Below are 22,476 nucleotides of genomic sequence, written 5' to 3' on the forward strand. Positions count from 1 at the left end.
TAATATCGACCCACTTGTATGATAACATGCTAACTAACTAGTCAATACATTTATACCGCAATAATTATGTTACCAAGTAGCAAAACAATTACTTTTCCTCTCAGAACGTTTTAGTTTCTCTATACAATACAGTTATAGGTCAATTTATTCTCTGTATTATTAGAAGATATCTGAAAAAGTATATTTTAAGACTGTATTTATAAAACACATTTAATGAGAGACCACACAAGTTCACTCCCCCATTAACAATCCGAAAGATGTGACTTGGCTTACTGTGAGCGCTCTGTTATAGGCTAACAACGTTTCCGTGCGACCGCTACTGAAATATGTGACTTGGCTTTCTGTGAGCGCTCTGTTATAATATAGGCTAACAACGTTTCTGTGCGGCCGGCACAGGTTTGTTACCATGTACAGTAGTCCAAATACACTTTCATTTATTTTACCTAGATCATTTGGCCCGAAGGGGGGTAAATCATACCCACTGTCAACTGTAGTATAGGGCGTTTTGATGGGGTTTGGGGACCACTGCGGCCCGCCTCGACCGGCATCAATTACCCTCATATAACATTTTGCACTGTTCCAGGAGTCTCTGAGGGAAAAGTAAAACGTAGCAGGCATCTGGAGTACCTGAACAGTAGGTGGCGCTCTATAATAACGGGATTTATACAGATGAAGGGTGCTTAAACGGATGCTCCAGGCTGAAAATAATATGATTTGAACAGATAAAGGAAAATCAGACAAACAATGCACTGAAAATTTGATTAAATTAGGACAAGGACTAAAAAAGTTATGGTAATTTTAAGATTTGCATTATTCCGTTGAAACAGTTCTAGGAATGTCTTCATGAATATTCAACGAGCAAACAGATGATGTCATTTTCTTTTCCTCAAAGAGCAAAAACAAAAAACAAAGAATTGGATTAACAACCGAATAGAGCATCAGATATTCATTGCTGCAACTTATTTCATTGTTATGGAGACATATCATTCACACATGCATGAAATAAATGAAACAATTTTTATTTCATGTAGTAACATAAAAAGAGAAAAGTGGGGGTGTGACGTGACAGGCAACCTAATGAATATTCATGACGACATGCCAACAACTGTTTTCACAAAATAAATTACTGCAAAACTTTGAAATTCAATAACTTTGTTATTTGTCATCAGATTTTGATGAAGTTTTCAGCATTTTGCCCTGTGAATTTTACTCTATTTGTTTTTTATTCTTCAGCCCGGAGCATCCCTTTAGAAGTATAGAATACTGAATATTGTTGAAAATAAAATACATCAAAGAATGATCCCCTCTGAAAGATGAATCAATCATATGGTACAAGCAAAGCGTTATTTTACATTGAACCATATAAATATGATAGTCATTATATCATGGTTAAAAAGACAGCGACCTCTTGTTACGATCGGCACTGAGGGATTCTGTAATTTTTTTTCTCTTTGATAAACAAGTGGTTTAAAAAAAAGAACATGAATAAGAATAACACATATTTAATCCTGTTTTTTATGAATACTAACGGATCACGCCCACCTATTGTTCCCGCGTTCGTGCGTACGGTCCTGTGGATTGGTATAAATTGACTACCGTATCAGATAATTTTCGTCACTTGATAAAGAGTTGCAGCGGCACTCGAAAGCTCGTGAACTTGTAAGCTAGTGAACATTTTTTGCGAGAGTGATCACGAATTTCCTAGAAAGCTAGTGAACACTTTTAGCGAGAGTGATCACGAATTTCCTTGTTGACCATAGTAGATTGCGAGACAAATGAATACCCTCTAGCGATTATTTCATTCCGCAATAATGAACCTATTTAGTATTACTGATGAATTGCTTGAGAAGGCGAGCGCGTATAGGGTTAAAGTAATATATTCACAGCAAATAATGGATCATGAAGCTTTTACGAAATGTAATCATCAGTTCATTTTATTTCAGACATTTTCCCCGTACATAATAAGAACTAAAATATAAAGCATTGTGATACACAAGGGTCATCTAGCAAGGCATATAAATTAATTTTAAAAAATAGAGTAACCATGGTAACCAAGGTAACATTAATGGTGTGGTGTCTCAGTTGGTATATGCGTCCGTCTCACAACTGGGAGGTCGGAAGTTCAAGTCCCGGCCGCATCAGACCAAAACAGGGTAGCAGCAACTCCCATCTTTTAACATTTTTGGTCTGACGCGGCCGGGTTTGAACCCCCGACCTCCCGGTTGTGAGACGGACGCTCTACCAACTGAACCAACACACCGGTCTAAAAGATGGGATCTGCTGCAATGTCGATCTGGCGCTGCACAGTGGCTGCCGGACCCACGATCAATTGGGCAAAAGGAATTTCCGGAGTATTTTTTTCAGATTTCTATTTCGAACAATCAAAATATGGATTTCCATTTTCTTTTTCGTTTCATAAGAAAATAAGTTTACCTCGAAGACGGGTAATGGATATGTGCTGTAAAATTTTGATTTGTTTTTCCAGCAATATTCTCTCCCTATCAAATAAGGGACGAGTCCATCCCCATCAAAAAGTTAATTTGAATAAAATGAGAAAAATCAAACACGCATGAAACTGAAAATTTCGTCAAAATCGGATGGAAAATAAGAAAGTTATGACATTTTCAAGTTTTGCTTAATTTTGCAAAACTGGACGGTATGCAAATGAGGAGATTGATTACATCATCCACTTACTATTTGTTTTGTATTTAATTATATGAAATATGCATTTTTCTAATTTTCTCCTTATTGTCAAGTGTAACAGCGATTAATTCCTCCCTGAACATGTCATGCATGTGGAATAAGCATTGTTTAATACTAAATGGTTCGGTCAAGTTTGTGCTTACTGTCAAATATGTAAAAAAGTGAAATATTGTATAATTCAAACAATAAAAAAACAAAAGAAATAGTGAGTGAATGACATCATCGACTGTCTCATTTGCATGTCACTGAACTGTGGAAATCACTGTGTTTTGGGGGTTTTTTTAATAAGCGAAACTTAAAAAAAAAATTAACTTTTTTTTTTTCACATCCGATTTTAATGAAATTTTCAGCGCTTATTCTTGTTTGATTTTTCTCTATATATTCAAATCAACATTTTTCTGGGGTGGACTTGACCTACAATAGTTCGTGTGTTTCTTTTTTCTGAGAGCCTGGTTATTCAAGTTTTGATCATTGGTTGGTCGCACAAAACTACGCGATTGATTGTACGGCACCTAATGATCATTGCAATCAACTGTAAAAATCAATCATATGATCAAACGCTAAGCTTTGTGATACGTTGCCTAGATGTTAAGGCGAATAAATATTTCAGGACATGAACCAATTTTTTTATGAGTGGTTGGATCTCTTATCACAATTAAATTCTAAAAAATGTTTTCTATATTTAGAAGGTAATATTCAATTCAATTCAACTCAACTCAATTTCATTTCCACAGTGTGGAAATTTGTTTTACTCACATATTGTAGACAGTTCCATTTCGACGACAATAAATAGATAATTTTAATTATCAAATGCCTGCAACAACACCAACAAAAACTTCATTGTCATCATAGACCCCATTCCAACATGGCTAATCAAGGATCATCTCTCTGCATTTGTGCCATTTATTACAAAGTTGGTTAATGGGTCTTTTACCAAAGCTGTCTTTCCAAAGAACTTGAAACATGCTACGATTAGACCTCTACTTTATAAGAAGTCAAACTTGGATAAGGAGAGACTGGAAAACTACAGGCCAGTGGCTAACTTGAAATTCATTGGCAAAGTAATTGAAAGAGCGGCTGCTGCTCGTATCCTCAGATGTGTAGCTGACCAGTCTCTGCAGGATCCTTTCCAGTCGGCCTACAGGAAAAACTATTCAGTAGAGACGGCTGTCTTGCGAGTGACTAATGACATCCTCCGAGCCATGGATAGAGGCATGTTGACTGGCCTCGTTCAACTGGATTTGAGTTCAGCGTTTGATACGGTCGATCATTGTATTCTACTTCACAGACTACAGGAAATTGGTATCAGTGGGTCAGCCCTGAGCTGGTGTCAGTCATACCTTGATGGTCGTACTCAGTCAGTTCGCATTGGTGAGGATGACATCTCTGACCCAGTTTCTCTTGATTGCTCCGTACCTCAAGGCTCAGTGCTCGGACCACAAATGTTTTCCATGTACTTTCTACCAATCTATGACATTACCAACCGGCATGATTTGAAGTATCACATATACGCTGACGACTTTCAGCTGTATTTACCATGCTTACCTTATCAAACTGATGTGGACAACGTACTTGCTAGATTTGAGTCATGTGTAGCAGAGATCTCAAAATGGATGGGGCAGAACTACTTGAAACTCAACCAGGCGAAGTCTGAATTCATTTTCTTTGGCTCTTCCCAACAGATCAAAAAGGTCATCATTCCTAACCTAAAAATTGGTCATGTACATGTTGAGCCGGTTTCTAAAGTTCGCTCGCTAGGTTTGACACTTGATAGTACTATGTCCATGGAACCACAAATCTCTAGCTGCATCAGATCATCATTTTATCACATTAGGCAGATTCGTCGGATCCGGGATTACCTGAATCCCCATGCAACGAAGCAGGCAGTTCATGCTCTTGTCACATCACTTTTGGATATGTACAACATTACTTTGGTTGAACTGCCTGATACTCACATAAAACGACTACAGAAGGTCCAGAATTCTGCCGCACGACTTGCAAAGCGTTCAAACTTGTCGGATCATATCACTCCAGTTCTCAAGGAATTACACTGGCTGCCTGTTAGGCAAAGACTTACATATAAAGCTCTTTCCTTGGTCTTTAAACTTAAAATCTACCAGACACCAGTGTACCTATCAGATCTTCTGGAGGTGAAGAGATCATGTAGACCTGGTCTTCGTTCAGGGAATGTTCACCAGTTCCAACAAGTTAGAGTGAAAAGGTCCTGGGGTGACAGATCTTTTTCCGTTGCTGGTCCCCGTTTGTGGAATTCACTCCCATCGGACATTAAGTCGTGCCAGTCGAGAGAGCTATTCCACAACAAATTGAAGACTTATCTCATGAGGGAAGCATTTCCTTAACTGTTGTGTGATAATGCCTACTTGTTATTTTGACTACCAACTTTAACGGATTGTGTATTTTTTGTCAGTTTGTTCAATTTTTGTGTATTTATTAATTTTATTTCTGTATTGTATAAGTAGTTGATTGTGCGCCTTATGTGTCATCGACAGATATGTGCGCTATACAATCTTTAATTATTATTATATTATTATTATAAAATTGTATGATCAGCAACTATCGGTAACTCTTTTTGAATAGTTCTTCAGCTATTTATATATACAACAACAAAAAAACACTCAATATTTATCAAATTATAATTTTATTCAAAATTTCATTATCCGCAATTGTTGAACTGCTCCGAATTCCTTTAGTTGCATTAACTTAGAAACATGAATTCCTATATAATTTGTTTCTTCCTTACTTTTCCATTTGTTGCAGTATAATGACCATGATGATTATGTCCGATAATTTTTTTACATCTCTGTTAAATACCCAACCTCTTTAACTCTGTTTCTGTCTCCATCTCTTCCTCTAATTCATTCTGTCTTTCGTTCTAACATGTTCTCACTACATGTACTTTATTCCACCTCTGAGGCTTTCTTATCATATGCTGGGTATTTCAATTAATTTCATAAGTATAATTATTATGTAGAACAATTTCATTTTGATATTTGCCTATTTTGTGCCGTAAAACGCTTTGAGCCGTTCTGGGCGAAAGCGCTGTATAAAAGCTGGCTATTATTATTATTATTATCATTATTATTATTATTTTATTTCAAGTATACTTTTATATGTCTGTATATACCATTTGTAAACTGAATGTAATTCAGCCTTTGTCTGCTATTTTCAGTGAATATTTGAAATAAAACCATTCAATAATAACAAGTGTTTACAGCCATTTTATTTGATCTCCGATATCTTTTCCCCTTGCTGTTGATTGTCTTACAATTAAACCTATCCTTAACCACATACAAAGACGGAGTAATGTGAAAGTATATTTTCATTTTATGTGAAAAGAACCTAAATGAATAAGCCTTATAGAAAACCATTATATATAACACCGACAAAATGTGGAAGGAAACAATATTATATGGATATTACAATCAACGTTATATTTGCAGAAAGCGTTTTAGTATCAAGTTAGGGGCTGAGAGAAAGGTTAGGGGTACCCGGATGCACCTTTTGAGTAAAAAAAAAACACTTGACACCTCATAAATCCCTAATATAAGTAAATATTAGGAAAGTAACTCAAGTTGGTTCTATATAACTTAATTATGTAGGTATTTCTGCCATTCCCCCCCCCAAAAAAAAAAATATATATATATATATATATTATGTTTCTACAATATGCTTGCAACACGATCTCAGTAACTTTGGGATGTGCGTTGCGAATCTTTCTTAATATTTTCCCCATCCATGTCGCTATACCTTGTCTACTCAAGACGAGCATATTTCTCAAGGAAGTCCATTAACCTCGGGAAAACATCGCGAGACGCCGTAGACCCCATGATGCAATCCAAATGCATGTAGTTTTCTACTTCAAATCGCTCGTAATGTTGATCTGGGTTGACTTCCTTACACCGTTCGAAACTGTCACGAGTGGTCTCTGGATCCCAACAGACATTGTTGGCACCGCTGAAGTAAAGAATCGGGATGTCCAGGTGCTTCAAAGCCTCCCGATACTTCTTAGACTCCAGACGGTGCCTTGAGTTGAAGTCGGGTACGTACTTGTCGTGCCCGCCCTCATCGACGAGTCGCCCTTTCCGCATACTTAGAGCGAAGTGCTTCAGTCTGGTAGCGTGCACGAAACCGTTCCATTCTTGTAAGGTGTCGTGCGTGAGCTCGTTCACATTGCGATGGGACCACAGGAGACTGTAAGTGAAGGTTACGCGATGGCAGACTTCGCTATCACAGTGTTCCCTAACGTCGGTGGTAAGAGTCGCCACCATGTCGACGAAATGGTTGACGATGCACTGGTTCCACGAATTGGGATTATCAGGGTAGGCGCTTATGCCCTTTATCCCGATGCCGTAGAGGAGAGTTGGAAGATGTGCACTAGACTTTGCCCTATTCAAAGCACCAACGGTCAGGCTGAAACCAGCTTGTGATGATATGAAGCATCGGATCTTGCCTTGAAGGAGACCACCAAGAAGAGCAGCATGTGCTGTGACACCTCCAGCACAATGACCTAGTAGCTGGAGATTAGGTTTCCCAGTCTTCTCTAGGATGTAGTCTACAGTTGGTGGAAGGTCCTTTTCCGCTGCATCCCCAATGTAGCCTGGTTGATTGTGTATGGGAAGCATGATGGAATAACGCATGTCAACAACCCATACATCAAACTCCTTGCTGAAAAGGAATTCGACCATGTTGGTATCTACAGTATCTAGTGTAAAAATCCGACTTGACACCCCTAGCCCGTGTAGAAGTAAGATGGGACCTTTAGATCCTCCCTGGTATCGTACGAGGGGAAGCTGAACACCATCGGTTGCTTGGATCCGATGTACTTCCGGGGTTTTCCCACCGAGATTGAGTTGGCGTTGTTCCCTCGGTTTATTTTCGTTACGAAATGTGACACCTAAGTCGGATGGGTTAAAGGTACCATATATATCCAACAATATCCCGCTGAAGAATCGAGCAAACCTGATTTTCCACTGTGTCTCTTGTAGAAGATTCTCTGCATCTAGCACCTTCAACGTCGTAAGCTGTTGCATGAAATCGGTGAGCTTTATTTTCAGCGTGCCCTTGCCGAAATCCTCACCCTGGGCGTCAGGTTTGCGAACGATGACGGAGAGTGTCGTGGTATCCCCAACGCCAATCTCCAAGAAGCAATTCTTATCGATAATCTTGATGCCTCTGAAGTGGTAGCTCTTGTCATGGTCGTGAAGGTCCATCTCGTAGACCATTTCTCTGACGTCAGGACTCTCGTTGCTCTCTCTGAAAAGACGGAACCTACCGTTAGAGACGGTGAGCGGATAGTCAGACAATCCCTTGCAGAGCAATGTGCCATGAAGCGAAGCCCGGTGTTCTAAGTCAACATCTAGCATGTGTCTCACGTCATTGCTTACGATTGTAAGCAAGAATTCACAAGGATGATCTTCGCCATCAACAGTCAAATGACCAGCCATTCGTTCCGTGAATCGCAGTCCCGGAATATTCTCCTGTTTAACAGACGGGTCTGTAAATGACAATCAATTGCAATGTTTTAATCATTAGACACCATACCCGAAGCATGCTAATAATTGCATGGCTTTTGCCTGACGATGTTGAAGAATGGCTCTGGCTATCTTAGAATTGAATTGGACGTATTTTTATAGACAATGAATACTGGATTCCTCAATTCATATTGCTAATCTTCCTGGTATATAATTTCTTTTTGCTGACCACTATTCCGATAAGTAACATTTTACATCAACATATACATACATATATTTCTAAATTGAAATTTGATAGATAACTCATAATTAGTAACCAATTGTAAAGGTGATTATAATAATTAAAAGATAGATAAAAGATAGCCGTTAGTAATTTCTGCCTGTTTCAAAACGCTGGTCCATCCTTTAAGTCGCTTCACGCCTAATCGCATATCAAAATAAAACCTCGTACCTATTTTCTTGGAGCTGCTGTAGTTGATTGTCCATCCATTCCTGTCAGCCAAAAGCCGGACGCACCTCTCCGCAATAGTCCCAATGGTCAGAGTAGGGTTGACACCAACACTTCTTGGCATGACTGCACCATCAACTACCAAAAGATTTGGATATACGTCTAAACCCTCTCCTTTGAAGACCGCTCCGGCGTGATCGACAACACCTTCAAAGGAATTAGGTTTTAAAACGACAAATCATTTGTATCCACGGTTCAAGTTTTGAATAAATAGAGAGCTTTCAGAAAAAAAATTACTTCCTCTCAAGATTTCCAAAGCGGAACTCTCAGAAAGTAGGATAAAATTAAGACAGAATTGTTATTTTTGAATTTCCTACATGTAGCCTACATCCTTTATTTTGGAGGGAAAGCTACAGTATAAAATGAAAAAATAAAAACAAATTTTAATATGTGGCTGCAAAAAAGCCTTGGAACATAATCTATATATAGAGAGAGAGAGAGAGAGACTTCCGTTTTAAGCCTGACGACCTACCATTTTTCCCGGACTCGCCCATACTGCAACCTCCCAATGGATGAACAGTGACGATGCCCTTCTTATTCCGTAGCTGAGGAATTGCGCCTTCCCACAGAGGGTTTGTCATCAGCTCGCCTTCTAGCGTTGCCGTGGCTTTTCTTGCTGCCTCGTAGATGAGCTGAAAGTTACCTTCATCGCCCACACCAGGGAAGTCAGCCCAGACGTTTCCCGAATCCTGGTCCTGAACGATACGGCCACTGGCCGAGTCGTGACTCATGGACAGAAATGTAAGCGTGTTCTCGAATGCCTTCCCAGTAATGGCACGGATAAACTCTGCAACTTCTTTTTCGTTTGGGGTTGTGTCTATCCCTTTGGTAAACTTGAGCAAGAGTTTATAGATGTTCTCTGTCGCAGAGGGCGGTGTGCCATCTTCCAGAAGATACCCATCGTCAAGCGATGCCTCTGGCCTTCGCCGGACGTCGAGAATGCTGGTGATGCAAGGTCCTGGACCTTGACTTGGCGACTTGATATCTTCTAACTTGATACCAACCGGTCGAATCTCTCGTTTTCCGTTGTACGAAATTGTCAGGTGATCACCATTGGTTGTGAAGCGCTTCCCGATCTGCCCCGAGAGGGGTAGACCCCGTGAGGCAGAATTCAGGAGGATCCTTGTTGATCCAAGCGCTCCTGCTCCCAGGATGACTGTATGAGCTTTGACGATACGCTCCTTCTCTTCGAATTTCGTCTGATGAAGACTCTTGTAAAACACTACCCAGTATCCTTCCTCCTCGTGTCGCTCCACGGCATTCACTTGGATCTATATTATATAATATGAAAACATTACTTGATAGTCTACAACTCTTCATATATAGTCTCCGCATACATAATCAATACAAGTTTTAATTATTCGTTAAACGCTAACTCCATCCCATCAACAACTTGATTCTACAAACACCAGACAGCATGGCACTAATTCTTTCATCAAAATTGGATAAAAGATATGAAGGTTATGGCATTTTGTTTTGCCTAAGAAAACAAACCAGCTATTTGCAAATCTATTCCCTTAACTACTGTGGGAATACAAAAGTCCTGGTGAGTGTTTCATATAGCTGTTCGTAAGTTACGAGCGAATGTACAAATGACTGGCGATCCTTTCTTGAAGTATTATGCGCACTGTTAAAATGATCAAGTTTTAACAGTGTAAAGGTGATTGTGTTCCACACTTTGAACACACTGTGACAGACACTGTGGGACACGGCGCTCTTACCAACAAGGATTGAACCCTTGAGTCGCATAAACTTCTGGTTTTAACTTAGTGAAACGTCTTGGACACTATACATGATAGGCCAAAACATTTGTTCCCATCAAGGGAACGACATATGGCATATACGGGGCAAACAAAACCCGCCCCCCCCCAAAAAAAAAAAATAATAATAATAATAATAATAATAATAATAATAATAATAATAATAAATAAATAAATAAGTCTTGAGTGAGCGAGAAATGAAAATCAAAAGCTATTTTTTGGAAAGATTTTGACAGAATATTCAGTGATATTAATCATATTTCACCCCCTTTTTGCGAATATGTGTGCCTTGGCCGTGATTTTTTTAAAGGATCCGGGGACCTCCACCCCCCCCCCCCCTCCATCATACTTGGGTTTCGTAACACTCAGTGGCGGATCCAGTTAGGGACACATCCGGCCCGTGCCCTCAACACCTTTTGAGAGTCATATGAAATATTTATTAGGGGATGTCTTGTGCATAATATATGCAAGTGAGGACTTTTTGTGTGTGTGTGTGTTGTTTTTTTTTTGCTTGTCAAATTTTCCCTGATATAAATTACCATAAATTGGCAGTGAATACCTCCCCCTCCCCCTTTGTTTTTTTTTTCGGGGGGTTCAATTTTCTGTGCAAAAGTGCCCCCCGTAACATTATTCAATTTTACCTCAGTGAATATCTTTGCACCGTGAGCATAAGCGTCAGGGATGAAGTTCATGTTGAGGGTGTTTTTGGCCCCTGTGTTGCAACCACCGACACAGTTACCGCAGTTGTTGCAGGCTGGTTGCGGAATACCAGCGACGTTATTCTTCGTTGTCTTGAAGTTGACATAGAGTGGCGTCCTACATGATATATAAACAGAAATGGGGATATTGACAATGTCGTCGTGTCCAGTCTTATGAGCACATTTCATTTTTTTTTCTATACGACTCTGCTGGTCCCGGTTGTATGAAATGTACCTTTCCCTGTTATTTCGCCACGGCAACTACCATGGTAACCAGGCTATCACTTAAAATCATTTTTATCATTTTACAAAAGTTTGCATTGCCGTAAACATTTAAATTACATAAGTATATAAAAAGGAGTATACAATAATGTATTTATATAAGAATGTTTATGTTAGTGTATGGGTTACTCTCATGGGTACCTCTCATTCTATATAGATCAACGTTAATGAAACCGGTCCCTATTTACAAACAATATAATGGTGATGATGATGTTAATAATGATAATGATAATAATAATAATAAATAACAATAAAAATAATATAGCATTAATGAGACGCAGATATACTTTCCTTCTCAATGACGCAATATATACATGTACATTAATAATAATAATAATAGCCAATTTTATATTAATAGCGCTTTTCCCAGATCGGCTCAAAGTGCTTTACAGCATATTATTACCCCGGTCATTTGATTCATTTCAATCCCGCACGAAAAGTTCACAATTTCCACTCCCTGGGGAGCATTCCTTGCATTCATCGCAGCCTCATTATGGCGCTGGCCAATTTAAACATACCATATCTTTCGCATCCTACCGCCTACCGGATTCCCATTTAGCACCTGGGTCGAGAGTGGCAATGTGTGGATTAACGCCTTGCCAAAGGACGCTAGACCGCGGTGGGATTCGAACACACGACCCTCTGTTTACAAGGCGAGAGTCAGAACCACTACACCACGGCTCTTCCACGGCTATTACCCTGGCTATAGCCCCAGCTGCTAAAGGCAAACGGTGCATTCCCCTTACTTGGGTCATGTAGGTTGAGTGCAGCACAATATGGGTAAAACACGCCATGGCTGAGATTCAAACCCACGTCCCTGGAATCCAGTGAAAATATAAACCTTTATTTTTCACAAACGTCAGGTATCACTCACCTATAGAAGACATCGTCCACTCTCAAGTCTTCGATGTCAGTCACGAAGTCGTGTGCGATCTCCTTCATCGCATCGAGCTTGGGAATCGACGGGTATGACTGGGGATATTCTTGTGGTTTCATCATCGCCATGAAACGCTTGCGATCCATTGAGTTTAGGGCTTCAATGTCGTCCCGTAAGGCCTCCGGCCAAGCCTGAATTAAAGAATAGGAATTTGTGAGTAATAAACCATCTTAATTAAGGGGGAGCTGTAGGCCTATATGATTTATCATGGACTCTGTGTTATAAAGTGTTAATCTTAACAGATACTATTTTGAGATAACTATTGAATACACAGAATAAAAAGTATAAACCAGTCTGTAATTTTATTTTTAATACATTCATTGAGAGAAACGAGAATATTTGAAGGACAAATACATGTTTTACTTTTTGTTATCAATGTTATCGCGGTTTGTCGCAAATTGTCATTGCTAACCCCGGATAAGGAATGCTTGCTTTTCACACACAAAACTCGCGAACCCCGGACTAGTGGTAGCTCATGAATATTCACGAGCGCACTGAGGGGTCATTCGGGTCATATCCAAAATCGCGCGCGCTTTAAATACATTTGTCGATCATTCGTAGTACAAGTACTTCACTCGGAATTGTTTACCGGCTATACGATAGACCTAATTATGTTATTTGCTTGATTCTCATCGCCGTGTTCGCTGTTCATGAATATTCATTATGCTTACCTCTGATTATACAACAGGGCTGGCTCTGTTGCGGGGCATGAATGGGAGCGCTTAGCCCACTTTCGTTTTACACTAGCGATATTAACCCCGTACTATCGCTCTTAGCACCGCAATCGGCTGGGATAACCCTGCTTTTTTGCAGGGCCAAATAATCCCGTACTAAAGGTGGGGTAAGCCCACTTTGCACAAATGCTGTGCAAAAAAAAAGTGGGCTAAGCTTAACCCCGTACTATAGGTGGGGCTAAATGGCAATTTAGCCCCACCTATATAGTACGGGGTTAAGGAAATTTTAGCGTGTGTAAAAAGGGTATTCGTTTTCACACTACCTTTTAGCAAAGTGGGCTAGCAAGGTAAATTGTACGGTACTATCTGGCCCTGCATAAGAGCAGGGTTAGCCGGCTTATTGTGGTGCTAGCACCACAATTGCGGTGCTAAGAGATGCAGTGTGAAACGAAACAGGGCTAAGCAAAAGTGGGGCTAAGCATTAGCCAATCACAGAAGTCGAAATTGCACGTTAATCGCGCTCTGTGTGGTAAAATCATCAATATTTATGAGCTGTGTGATTGCCCGGGGTTAAGGCGTTAACCCCGGCTAAGCCAATAGTACGGGGTTAAGAAGGACAGTGTGAATCGAAAAAAGATAGTATGGGGTTAAGGATAGTCCGGGGTTAAGGATAGTATGGGGTTAAGGAAATGCAGTGTGAAAAGCATATATTACTACTGGAAAGAAAAACGAATCTTGTCACTCAGCCTGAATTTTGTATTGAGCTGTTACTTGCCCCCCCCCCCCCCCCATTTAAAGCACAATTCTATCTCTAACATGTGGCCACTTAATTCCAGCTATGTTCACATTTAAGACGGTCTACTTTCACAATCTTGAGCACTAATAAAACAGTTACAATAATACTTTTAATAACGATAATGATAATAACAATAAATAATAATAATGCTGATAATGATAATAAGAATAGTATAGTAAATCAATAGGCCTAATGATTATTATATTTTTCTTTCATTTCTATGTATAAAATTCTTTCTTTCGGAAACCATTATGAACAGATGTATAGATAAAGAAAAAACAGGACAAACTGGCATAACATGCATACTATTTATGTCCAATTATGGCATTACCTTTTTCACAAACACACTTTGAGTACAATAGACTGCTGACGAAATGAACTACGAACTCGATGTTAAGTTTGCGTACTCAATTTTGTTTCAAAAGACACCTTTGACCATGTTAACGTTTGATTGAAGTATCATTCAAATAATTTTTCCTAAAGTCTTCGAAAATGTCTAAACTGTCACATTAGAGAGACGAAGTAGCGCGGAAAAATATTGCATGTCTCTACAATAATCGTAGAACTGTTAGTAAATAGATGTTCATGTTATTTGCAAAATGAAAAAAGTGCGCGTGTACAATGAACAAAAAAAAATTGTGGAAAAATAAATTTCGCTTCCGGGTCTTTACATACATCACTTGATGGTGTTTAATTATTATATTTTATTTTATTTCTAATTACTTTTTATTCTTCTTTTAAGATAATTGACGTTAAAAGGTAAGATATTTCAAATATGTATTTAAATTCGAAAACAACACCGGCCTCACCGAGTAAACAATTTCCTGCTTATCAAAGCTGTTTTACAGAGGACCCCTACGTAAAACAGCGTTGATATGTTATCAACGCTGAGTAGGGCAATCCCTCCGTCTTTTTTTTTTAATGATAATTTCTTTGTAATTGTAAATATATCTATCGATGTTATAATTTTTAATTGACGGAAAATAAATACAATACAATACAATATATTATGCGGTCTGGCCCATTGCATCGTCAAACTGTTTCTTTGTCCATTGAATAATGGTATTATCATACATCGTATCCGGTTTAACGGCTAGTTTGTTGTTTTTAACAAATTTTGAGTGATGAATCACATTATAAATATAAAAACGCGACCTCAAACTGGTTGTCAGTAATTGACATGTTGTGGAGTACGACGTAGTCACGAATGACAACCAGATTTTATAACAATGCCTTTTTTTTTAATCTGACAATCATCTGTTGAGGTTTGGAATTATAGGAATGAATAAGACTGCATGTATAATCCGGTTTTTTCTACCTCAATGATTGTAAGACTGACAATGCATATAACATGTATAATGCTTTGTGTACTGAATATTTTTGGGGATTAGCTCATTTGGGAATAAAACATCGAAAAGTCACCGTCCTTTGAAAAGATGAAAAAAATACTTTTTTTTTCTTTTTAAAATTTTAAATGGATAAACATCAGATATGATGTAAAAAGTACTCTGATAACAATATTTATGTGTTTCGTGTTAAATTCCCAATATTAATGATGTTTAAATTGGCTAAAAATATATATATTTAACAAAGGTTTTATTCCGAAAGGAGCTAAATCCATTAAAAATAAAATTTCATTTTTTTTATTATATCGAATGCTTGCTTTTTAAATTAAAAACATGATTAGACTAATCTACGATGATAGAACTATCATATATCTCAAAATATAACAGCAGTGGATAAGGGAAATTTGAGACTTAATACCTTGATTTACAGGAAAACGCTAAAAGTGGATTTAGCTCCTTTTGGAATAAAACTCTTCATTTGGATATTATTTTTCTTTTGTAGAAAAAAAAATTAAAGGGACGTTTATGATTTTGAGGTATATATTGTGAACAGCATTCATCGTGATTGTGTGCCTACTAACCACCCCGACCTAAAATTGTATTGTGATATCCACAAAAGAGTGAAGCTAGTCATAGACTTTATGCAAATTAATCATAAAATAAATAAAAATTGGAAAATAGCATTAAAACCGCAAAAGTATAGTTCGTTCTATCATTCTGTTCATCCATGCGATTTCACTCCGATGAGTGCATGTCGAAAGTCTAAGTATGTCTGCTTATAAAGCTATTTTCCGATACTGCAGTTCTCGGTAGGATTTCTCCAAAACACTCCATAAACGTGTTTAAACTGGAGGTTTATTTACTTGAAAAAAATGGTATTTAGACAAATTGAATGTTATCCTAGTATTAGGGTAACCAAAATGGTATCATTGGGAACAAAATGTGGATTTCCTTTAGGGAAAAGTAGCGGACATTGGTATTTTGGGATATCACACTTCAAAAACTCCGGTGTTGATTTAACACCAGACCGGAATCTATATATGTCCACACCAGAGAAGTATTGAATCAACACCAGTTTGGAATCAAACAGATGTTGTTTTAATACTAATTGGTGTTGTATAAACACCTATCTGGTGTTAGAGCAAAACCAAACTGGTGTAGTTTAACACTTCTCTGGTGTGGACATAATAGACTCCAGGCTGGTGTTTAATCAACACCGGAGTTTTTGCAGTGGCAGTATATTTGATAAGCAGTGTGATTAAATTATCATCGTGTCAAAAGAAATTGCCTGATTATGCCTAAAATCATGAGAGTGAAATGATAAAAATAATTACTTTGTCCTCAAAAACTCTTGGATCGGCATCCAAGCAAACGTTGGCGTTGATGAGCGATGTTCCGCCAAGCCCAACCCCTTGAACCACGGCAACTTCCGGGCCGACGACGATGTCATATAAATTCGTCGGTTTTCCTAAAAAGGGGAACGAGGGAGAAAACAATTTTGGTAATCATAAATGGACTAAACACATTGAACATATTTAGGGCTCGTTATTACCGCTTACGTCATATCCATTGCCTTTTAAAAATTGTCATTTTTTCACGCATGCCTTCCAAAAATCCATACATCAGTAGCATATACTGCAAACATGATAAAACATGGTAATTGGCACTTAATAGATAGATATGTTGGACGCTTTAACAAAGTGGTGGCGTAACATCCAATTTAGCATGATTAGGGAAAGTTTGTGTTTAGGCCTAGGCCTATATATTTTCACATTTCGGAGATGTCTTGAAGCAGACTTCTTACCTGTATTATAATACCAGTCTTAAATTCGTGAAGTATAATGTTAATGCCTCCGCACACCTTACGACTGATCTCCGATCCGATTTTGAAAAAAAAAATGTGTATGAAAATCAATTTTCATTGAGGTTCACATCAGGGGCCGCGGAACCGGGGGGGGGGGGGGCTTTTTTCAAAAACCGTGTACAAAAATGTAAAAATGACCATATGATTGTGATTTTTAGCATGGTCAGCCCCAACCCCCCCCCCCCCCCACTTTTGGCTCAGCCCCCCCACTTTGAAAACCGTTCCGCGGCCCCTGCTATTAACTGTAAGAATACAACATAACAGTTTAGGGTGATTGCAGGTCCGTATTTTGGTGTAGGCCTATTACAAAGTAGTTTCAAATCGGTGCCTATCGTCAGATCGTACGATTGCTATGCCGTCATTAGGACTAAATAGTAAATATTAAATCCCCTTTTCTTCTATAAATAAGGTTGGGAGTATAGTTACAGATTTGAGCATGAATATTTGGACGATGATTTAAAGCTATAATCAGTGAGCCGTTCATGTCTCGATTGATTATTCGAATCATATTTTACTACATGCCAAAACCGGGTCGCAGACAATATGGTAAGGTATGGTGTGGCCTTTAGAGGGGGGGGGGTAACTCACCTATTTGAACACACTCTCCATCCGAATTGTTATAAGTCATCTGCATATCTTTCGCTGCTCCCACACCTTCATCAAAGTCGCCAGGCCACCATTCTCTTCCCTTTTCGAACAGACACACCTTCTTTTTAGCACGGGAGCAGCGGCTGGCCGCGATTGACCCCCCATAACCGGACCCGATTACGATGACGTCATAATAAGGCTCGACGTCACTCAATGGAGATGACAAGCGATAATTTGAATAATCAAATCGATCGTCCTGAATGTGGATATGAGGGAAATGTAAAAATTATTTTGAATTCAAGTATCTAGTTCACTTCCATCACAAATATACATCAAATACATATCAAATATAATCAAAAATCAAAGAATTGTACAATAGCATAATTTTATGACAACAAAATCATGTACGAAAGCATTTACACAATAATGTTAAATGTGTATGGAAATGAGGGGATCCACTAAGAAGCACTATCTGTATAGCGTAGATCCCCTAGCGTATTTAAGAATGGTTGTGTAATATATGAATACAAAAAGAATGATTGTGTAATAAGCAAAATATATTTGGTGAGTTCCCACTTTCCCTTTATGTGTGTATGGTGTGTCTCTCTTGAAACAAAATAAGTGGCAGCATCTATTATCTGTCATATTAAATCAGTTGTCAATCCATATCATTCATGGTGGGAAAAATGTGAATATATTATCATATAATTATGAAAAAATACATAAGAATATTTGGGATATGACATCACCACCTTGCTAACACATACAACTGTTTCACCGAAATATGCAAAACTTTAAAATGTCCTTCTGACTTTGTTATTCCTCCTCCGATTTTGAAGAAATCGTCGATGCTTTATTTGCCTGATTTTACACCATCTATTCAAGTCCCATAATTTCCAGCCTTGAGTACTCCTTTAACTTTGCCAAATATACTGTCCATTCAGGAGATCTTACACTACAATACTTTAGCTCCAGAAATAAAGAAAATGAATAAGCCACTTTCAGTGATATGAAACTAAATTTCCTCTCTGCCTCCAGATTTGTTTTATTATTATTATTTTGAACATTCTAATTGGAGTTTGACTGATAAATAAAGCCCGTGTGATTTTAGCATCATACAAAACGGTGTTTGAGAATCATGCCCAATAGGCCTTTGTATGAAATACACAATTTGACATTTATATTAGGCCTATATTTGAATTGCTATTTTATACAAACAAGCCACGTTGTTGTTTTTTATGCACGTCCATTGTTTTGTTTACCTTAGGTTTGATTCTTTCATCATGTTCATGGTATACTTAACATCAATTCTCACAAGTGTTTGATTAAGGCAAATTGTGTGTATACTTGAGATCATATCTCAAGAAGTTTTCCCCAAAAATATATTCTTTAAAATTCAATATGAAAATTAAAAGGTCTAATCAAGGAATTGTAGGTCTGAATTGTGTGAGCATCCATAAAGGTTTTAATGTCTATCGAATTAGCGGCTTGATTGATTATTCAGTTATGGTTGTTCTCATCATATTCTTCTGTATAGGTATAAATATATATATATATATATATATATATTGCTCTGCCCCGGCATTGAGCACTTTTTGGAAACCTCAACCAATCCCATACCAAGTGGATATATATATATATATATATATATATATATATATATATATTTATATATATAATATATATATATATATATACATATATTAGAACTTATACATGGACAACAGCTTTGGCAACTAAACCCCTCAAAAAAAGTTTGGAAATCTGAGTTTGGCCATTAATTTCTCCCAACTCCCAAATTTACACATTGCATATTTTATATCATTCAATAGATCAATTAATTCTCTTTAAAATTTTACCATGCTTGTTATGATCATGCCATCACGAAAAGAGCAGAATTCAAAAGTGTTGGATAAGGTCTGAATTGAAAAGCTGCAAAACGAGCAGAAATAGTCATGAAGGGTCAATACAGAACATGATTTTTTTTATCTGTGTCAATACAGATGACAATCCATTCAAATCAAGCCCCTCCTTCATTGTTTTGTTTTGTTGTGGTTTATGTAGTGTTGGTTCTGTGAGATAACATGGTCCGAGTCGTGGTTTGAAATACGCATGCATGTTTGTTTGTTTGTTATGTGTTTGCTTGTGCAGAGGTGTGTTTGATTGGTGCATGAAAACAATTAAAAGAAACCGCTGAGAAACTCACTCATCACCACGGAAAAAAAGGAACAGTGACTTTCAATCTCGTGTCATTTTGTTTTGAATTTTGACCTTGCCCCCACATTTCAAGGCACTGCGCCTCCATGTGAACCATAATCATATCATGAAGGGTATAATTTTAAAGAAAATTAAATGATCTATTCATTGATATTAATCTCACATTGATATTTCCTAAAACCAAGAAGGGATTATCGATCAAAGTCAGATTTCCAAACTTTTTTTGAGGAGTTCATTTTGTGAAAGAAATGAGTTACACCTATCATTTTTTATACATCAGTATGCTCCAAACCGTCAAATTCTGGCATTGGGTCGTTATGTGTTGAAAAGAACTTCGTAGCGAAACATACAGGCTACATTCACGTGCTATTCTTATGAGAGGTGAGGTTAAGAGTCATTCATGCGAATATAATAGACGACTTAAATAAGCAAGAAATTGAATGGAACACAATTCGATTCGAACTTGATGTTTTGTCGAGTTAGATCTTTCTCAGATTGTCCTAGTCAGAAAATGATATAAGCGAATGAAATGTTGACCCATGATTGAACATTATATCAATCGCATATACAAGGATGGGCTGTGCAGCATAGCTAGGGGCGTAGGGGCAACGCCCATAATAAAAAAAAAATAGGAGGGGGAAGAGGGAGAAGGAAGAGAAAGACTGGGCCCGACGTGTACCCCTATTTCTATCGAGGGGTATATTACGCAATTACGTAACCGTCATGTCATCTTCCCCCGATTTTCAGTAACAAACCTCCATTGTATACATGGTATATGTCAATGCATGGACGCTTCACAGAAGAAATTGAATATAGACTATTTTGCTGAATAGCTTCATGCCAGGTGAAATACACTTATCTCATTGACAAAATCCATTTAAGCAGTTTTACCAACCTTATCGGCATCCTGTTAATCCCCCCCCCCTATTACGGCACAGTTATATTTCATCTTCAATTCTTTAAAGAAATACCATTTGCTTATAATTTCTGTTTATTATTTTCTTATTCTAATCATGCAAGCATATGAATAACTGACTTTATCCCCAAGGAATCATACTGTCGTTACAATTATCCAAGATTACTGTTATCCCATGTATACAATTATTCTACTCTTCTCCTTTCTTGAATTTCAACATATAACATTTAGTTTATTACTTTTACATGTCATTTTATATAGTCATTGTTATTGCATATATTTTGTATTTTACCTTGTACAGAATTTCGCAATTCAGCCTTCGGCTGCGATGAAGTTTTCTTAATAAACCATTTCAATTTCAATGATTGCTGTTTTCTATGGTTATTTCTAATGTTGTGGTAAAAGTATTCTTTAAAAAAGACAATGTTTGCATTGACATAGTAACGCACGTTGCTCATTGCCTAAGCCATTGAACGTGATATTATTTTTCTTTGGAGCATGCACCCCCACCCCCCCCCCTATCCTCCCTGAGTTATTGCCGTCATAAGTTGCAGTAATCTGAAATCGGATTCATCATTCTGTACAGTCTACTATTCACACTCTACTGCAATCTGTCATTCAACCGTTGCGATTGTGTGCAACATAATATATTATGACCAAAAAAAGATGATTGTAAACGATGTCACGAGCCATTGTGAAAGAAGACCCCTGACTGAGCATTATTAAATCACTTTGCGGAGAAAGATTACGGCACTGCGGGTTTGAATGAAATTGTCTTGTTTACACTCATCCAAATCATATGAATATACTTTTATACTCGTAAAAAAATAATACAATAGGATAACCAGAAAGAGACAAATTCCTTGAGCTCTATATCAGAATTCGTCGTAAATAGACAGGCTACTTACCATAGTAATAATGAGACGACACGGTGGCTGAGATTGTTTTCGATTTCGATCTCCCGTTCCTCCAATCTGCTCACGCACAAAATGAACTCCGAATGGTGGATTTATTGATGATCCTCTGCTGGGTCCACTCTGTGTGTGTGTGTGTGTGTGCCACGGGGCGTGGGCGTTCGTTTCTTGTTTTTGTATTTAAGCGAACATCTCTCCCCCTCTCCCTCTTTCTCTCTTTGACATCGATATCCAAATCCTGTCAATGGTAATATTTTTGCAGGCAATTTTGCGATCTCATTACGACGAGAATGATTATCAAGGTCGGCGCAGAACGTTGAAACCGCCATGGTCATGAACATCCGTATCTATAGTAGTCAACAAATCGCAGTTTGAGGAAATATGGGGTAATTCACCGAAAAGCGACTTTTCATATGTCGCTTTGACAATAAGTATATTAGGGGAGACCGGGGACAATTGTAACAAAGGGCAAATGTAACAGAGGCTCCCATTGCTAGCAGAAACAAGATAGAAGAAGAAGACTTTTACAGAGCATGCGCATTTCATTGCTCCACATGCTAAGCAAATTATAACGGTTGGTGGAACTAAAATCTGCAGCAAAATAACTGTTTATCTTCTGGACAAATATGTAAATGAGCTATAGCTGTCATCTTTATATGTTTAGAAAGTAACTATGTTTTTAGGCATGTATTTGAGTATAGGTCCATGATTTGACTAACATTTCAACGACGAATAAACCTGCTACACTGTAAAAACTGTGGTGTTAAAACTGACACCAATT

The 22,476-nt window shown here is 37.9% G+C and overlaps 1 protein-coding gene across 2 annotated transcripts; it reads right to left on the reverse strand.

Moving 5' to 3' along the window:
- Positions 1 to 1,856: 1,856 nt before the first annotated feature.
- LOC129258758 (uncharacterized) lies at positions 1,857 to 21,916 on the reverse strand. 2 transcript variants are annotated; one of them, XM_064098755.1, is made up of 9 exons: positions 21,690 to 21,875; positions 17,649 to 17,904; positions 16,531 to 16,664; positions 12,318 to 12,511; positions 11,105 to 11,279; positions 9,176 to 9,974; positions 8,647 to 8,850; positions 2,243 to 8,218; positions 1,857 to 2,106 (listed from the first exon to the last, which is right to left on the reverse strand). In XM_064098755.1, exons 1-8 carry the CDS (start codon positions 21,690 to 21,692, stop codon positions 6,477 to 6,479), a joined length of 3,507 nt encoding a protein of 1,168 aa, XP_063954825.1. In that variant the 5' UTR covers positions 21,693 to 21,875; the 3' UTR covers positions 1,857 to 2,106; positions 2,243 to 6,476. The 2 variants fall into 2 exon arrangements, with proteins under 2 accessions (XP_063954825.1, XP_054752962.2); XM_054896987.2 differs by having other exon boundaries at positions 1,857 to 8,218; positions 21,690 to 21,916.
- Between the last annotated feature and the right edge of the window lie 560 nt (positions 21,917 to 22,476).

The sequence above is a fragment of the Lytechinus pictus genome, chromosome 4, assembly GCF_037042905.1.
Source record: "Lytechinus pictus isolate F3 Inbred chromosome 4, Lp3.0, whole genome shotgun sequence".
Lineage (NCBI taxonomy): Eukaryota > Metazoa > Echinodermata > Echinoidea > Temnopleuroida > Toxopneustidae > Lytechinus > Lytechinus pictus.

What these genes read in the sequence shown, in the direction of transcription:
- LOC129258758 (XM_054896987.2), bottom strand. An exon ending in CAAGAGTTTTTGAGGACAAA is followed by an intron (nt 12,512 to 16,530) that starts GTAATTATTTTT and finishes TCTTTAATTCAG; the next exon opens with GCTTGGCCGGAGGCCTTACG. An exon ending in CAGCAGCTCCAAGAAAATAG is followed by an intron (nt 8,219 to 8,646) that starts GTACGAGGTTTT and finishes TGTCATTTACAG; the next exon opens with ACCCGTCTGTTAAACAGGAG.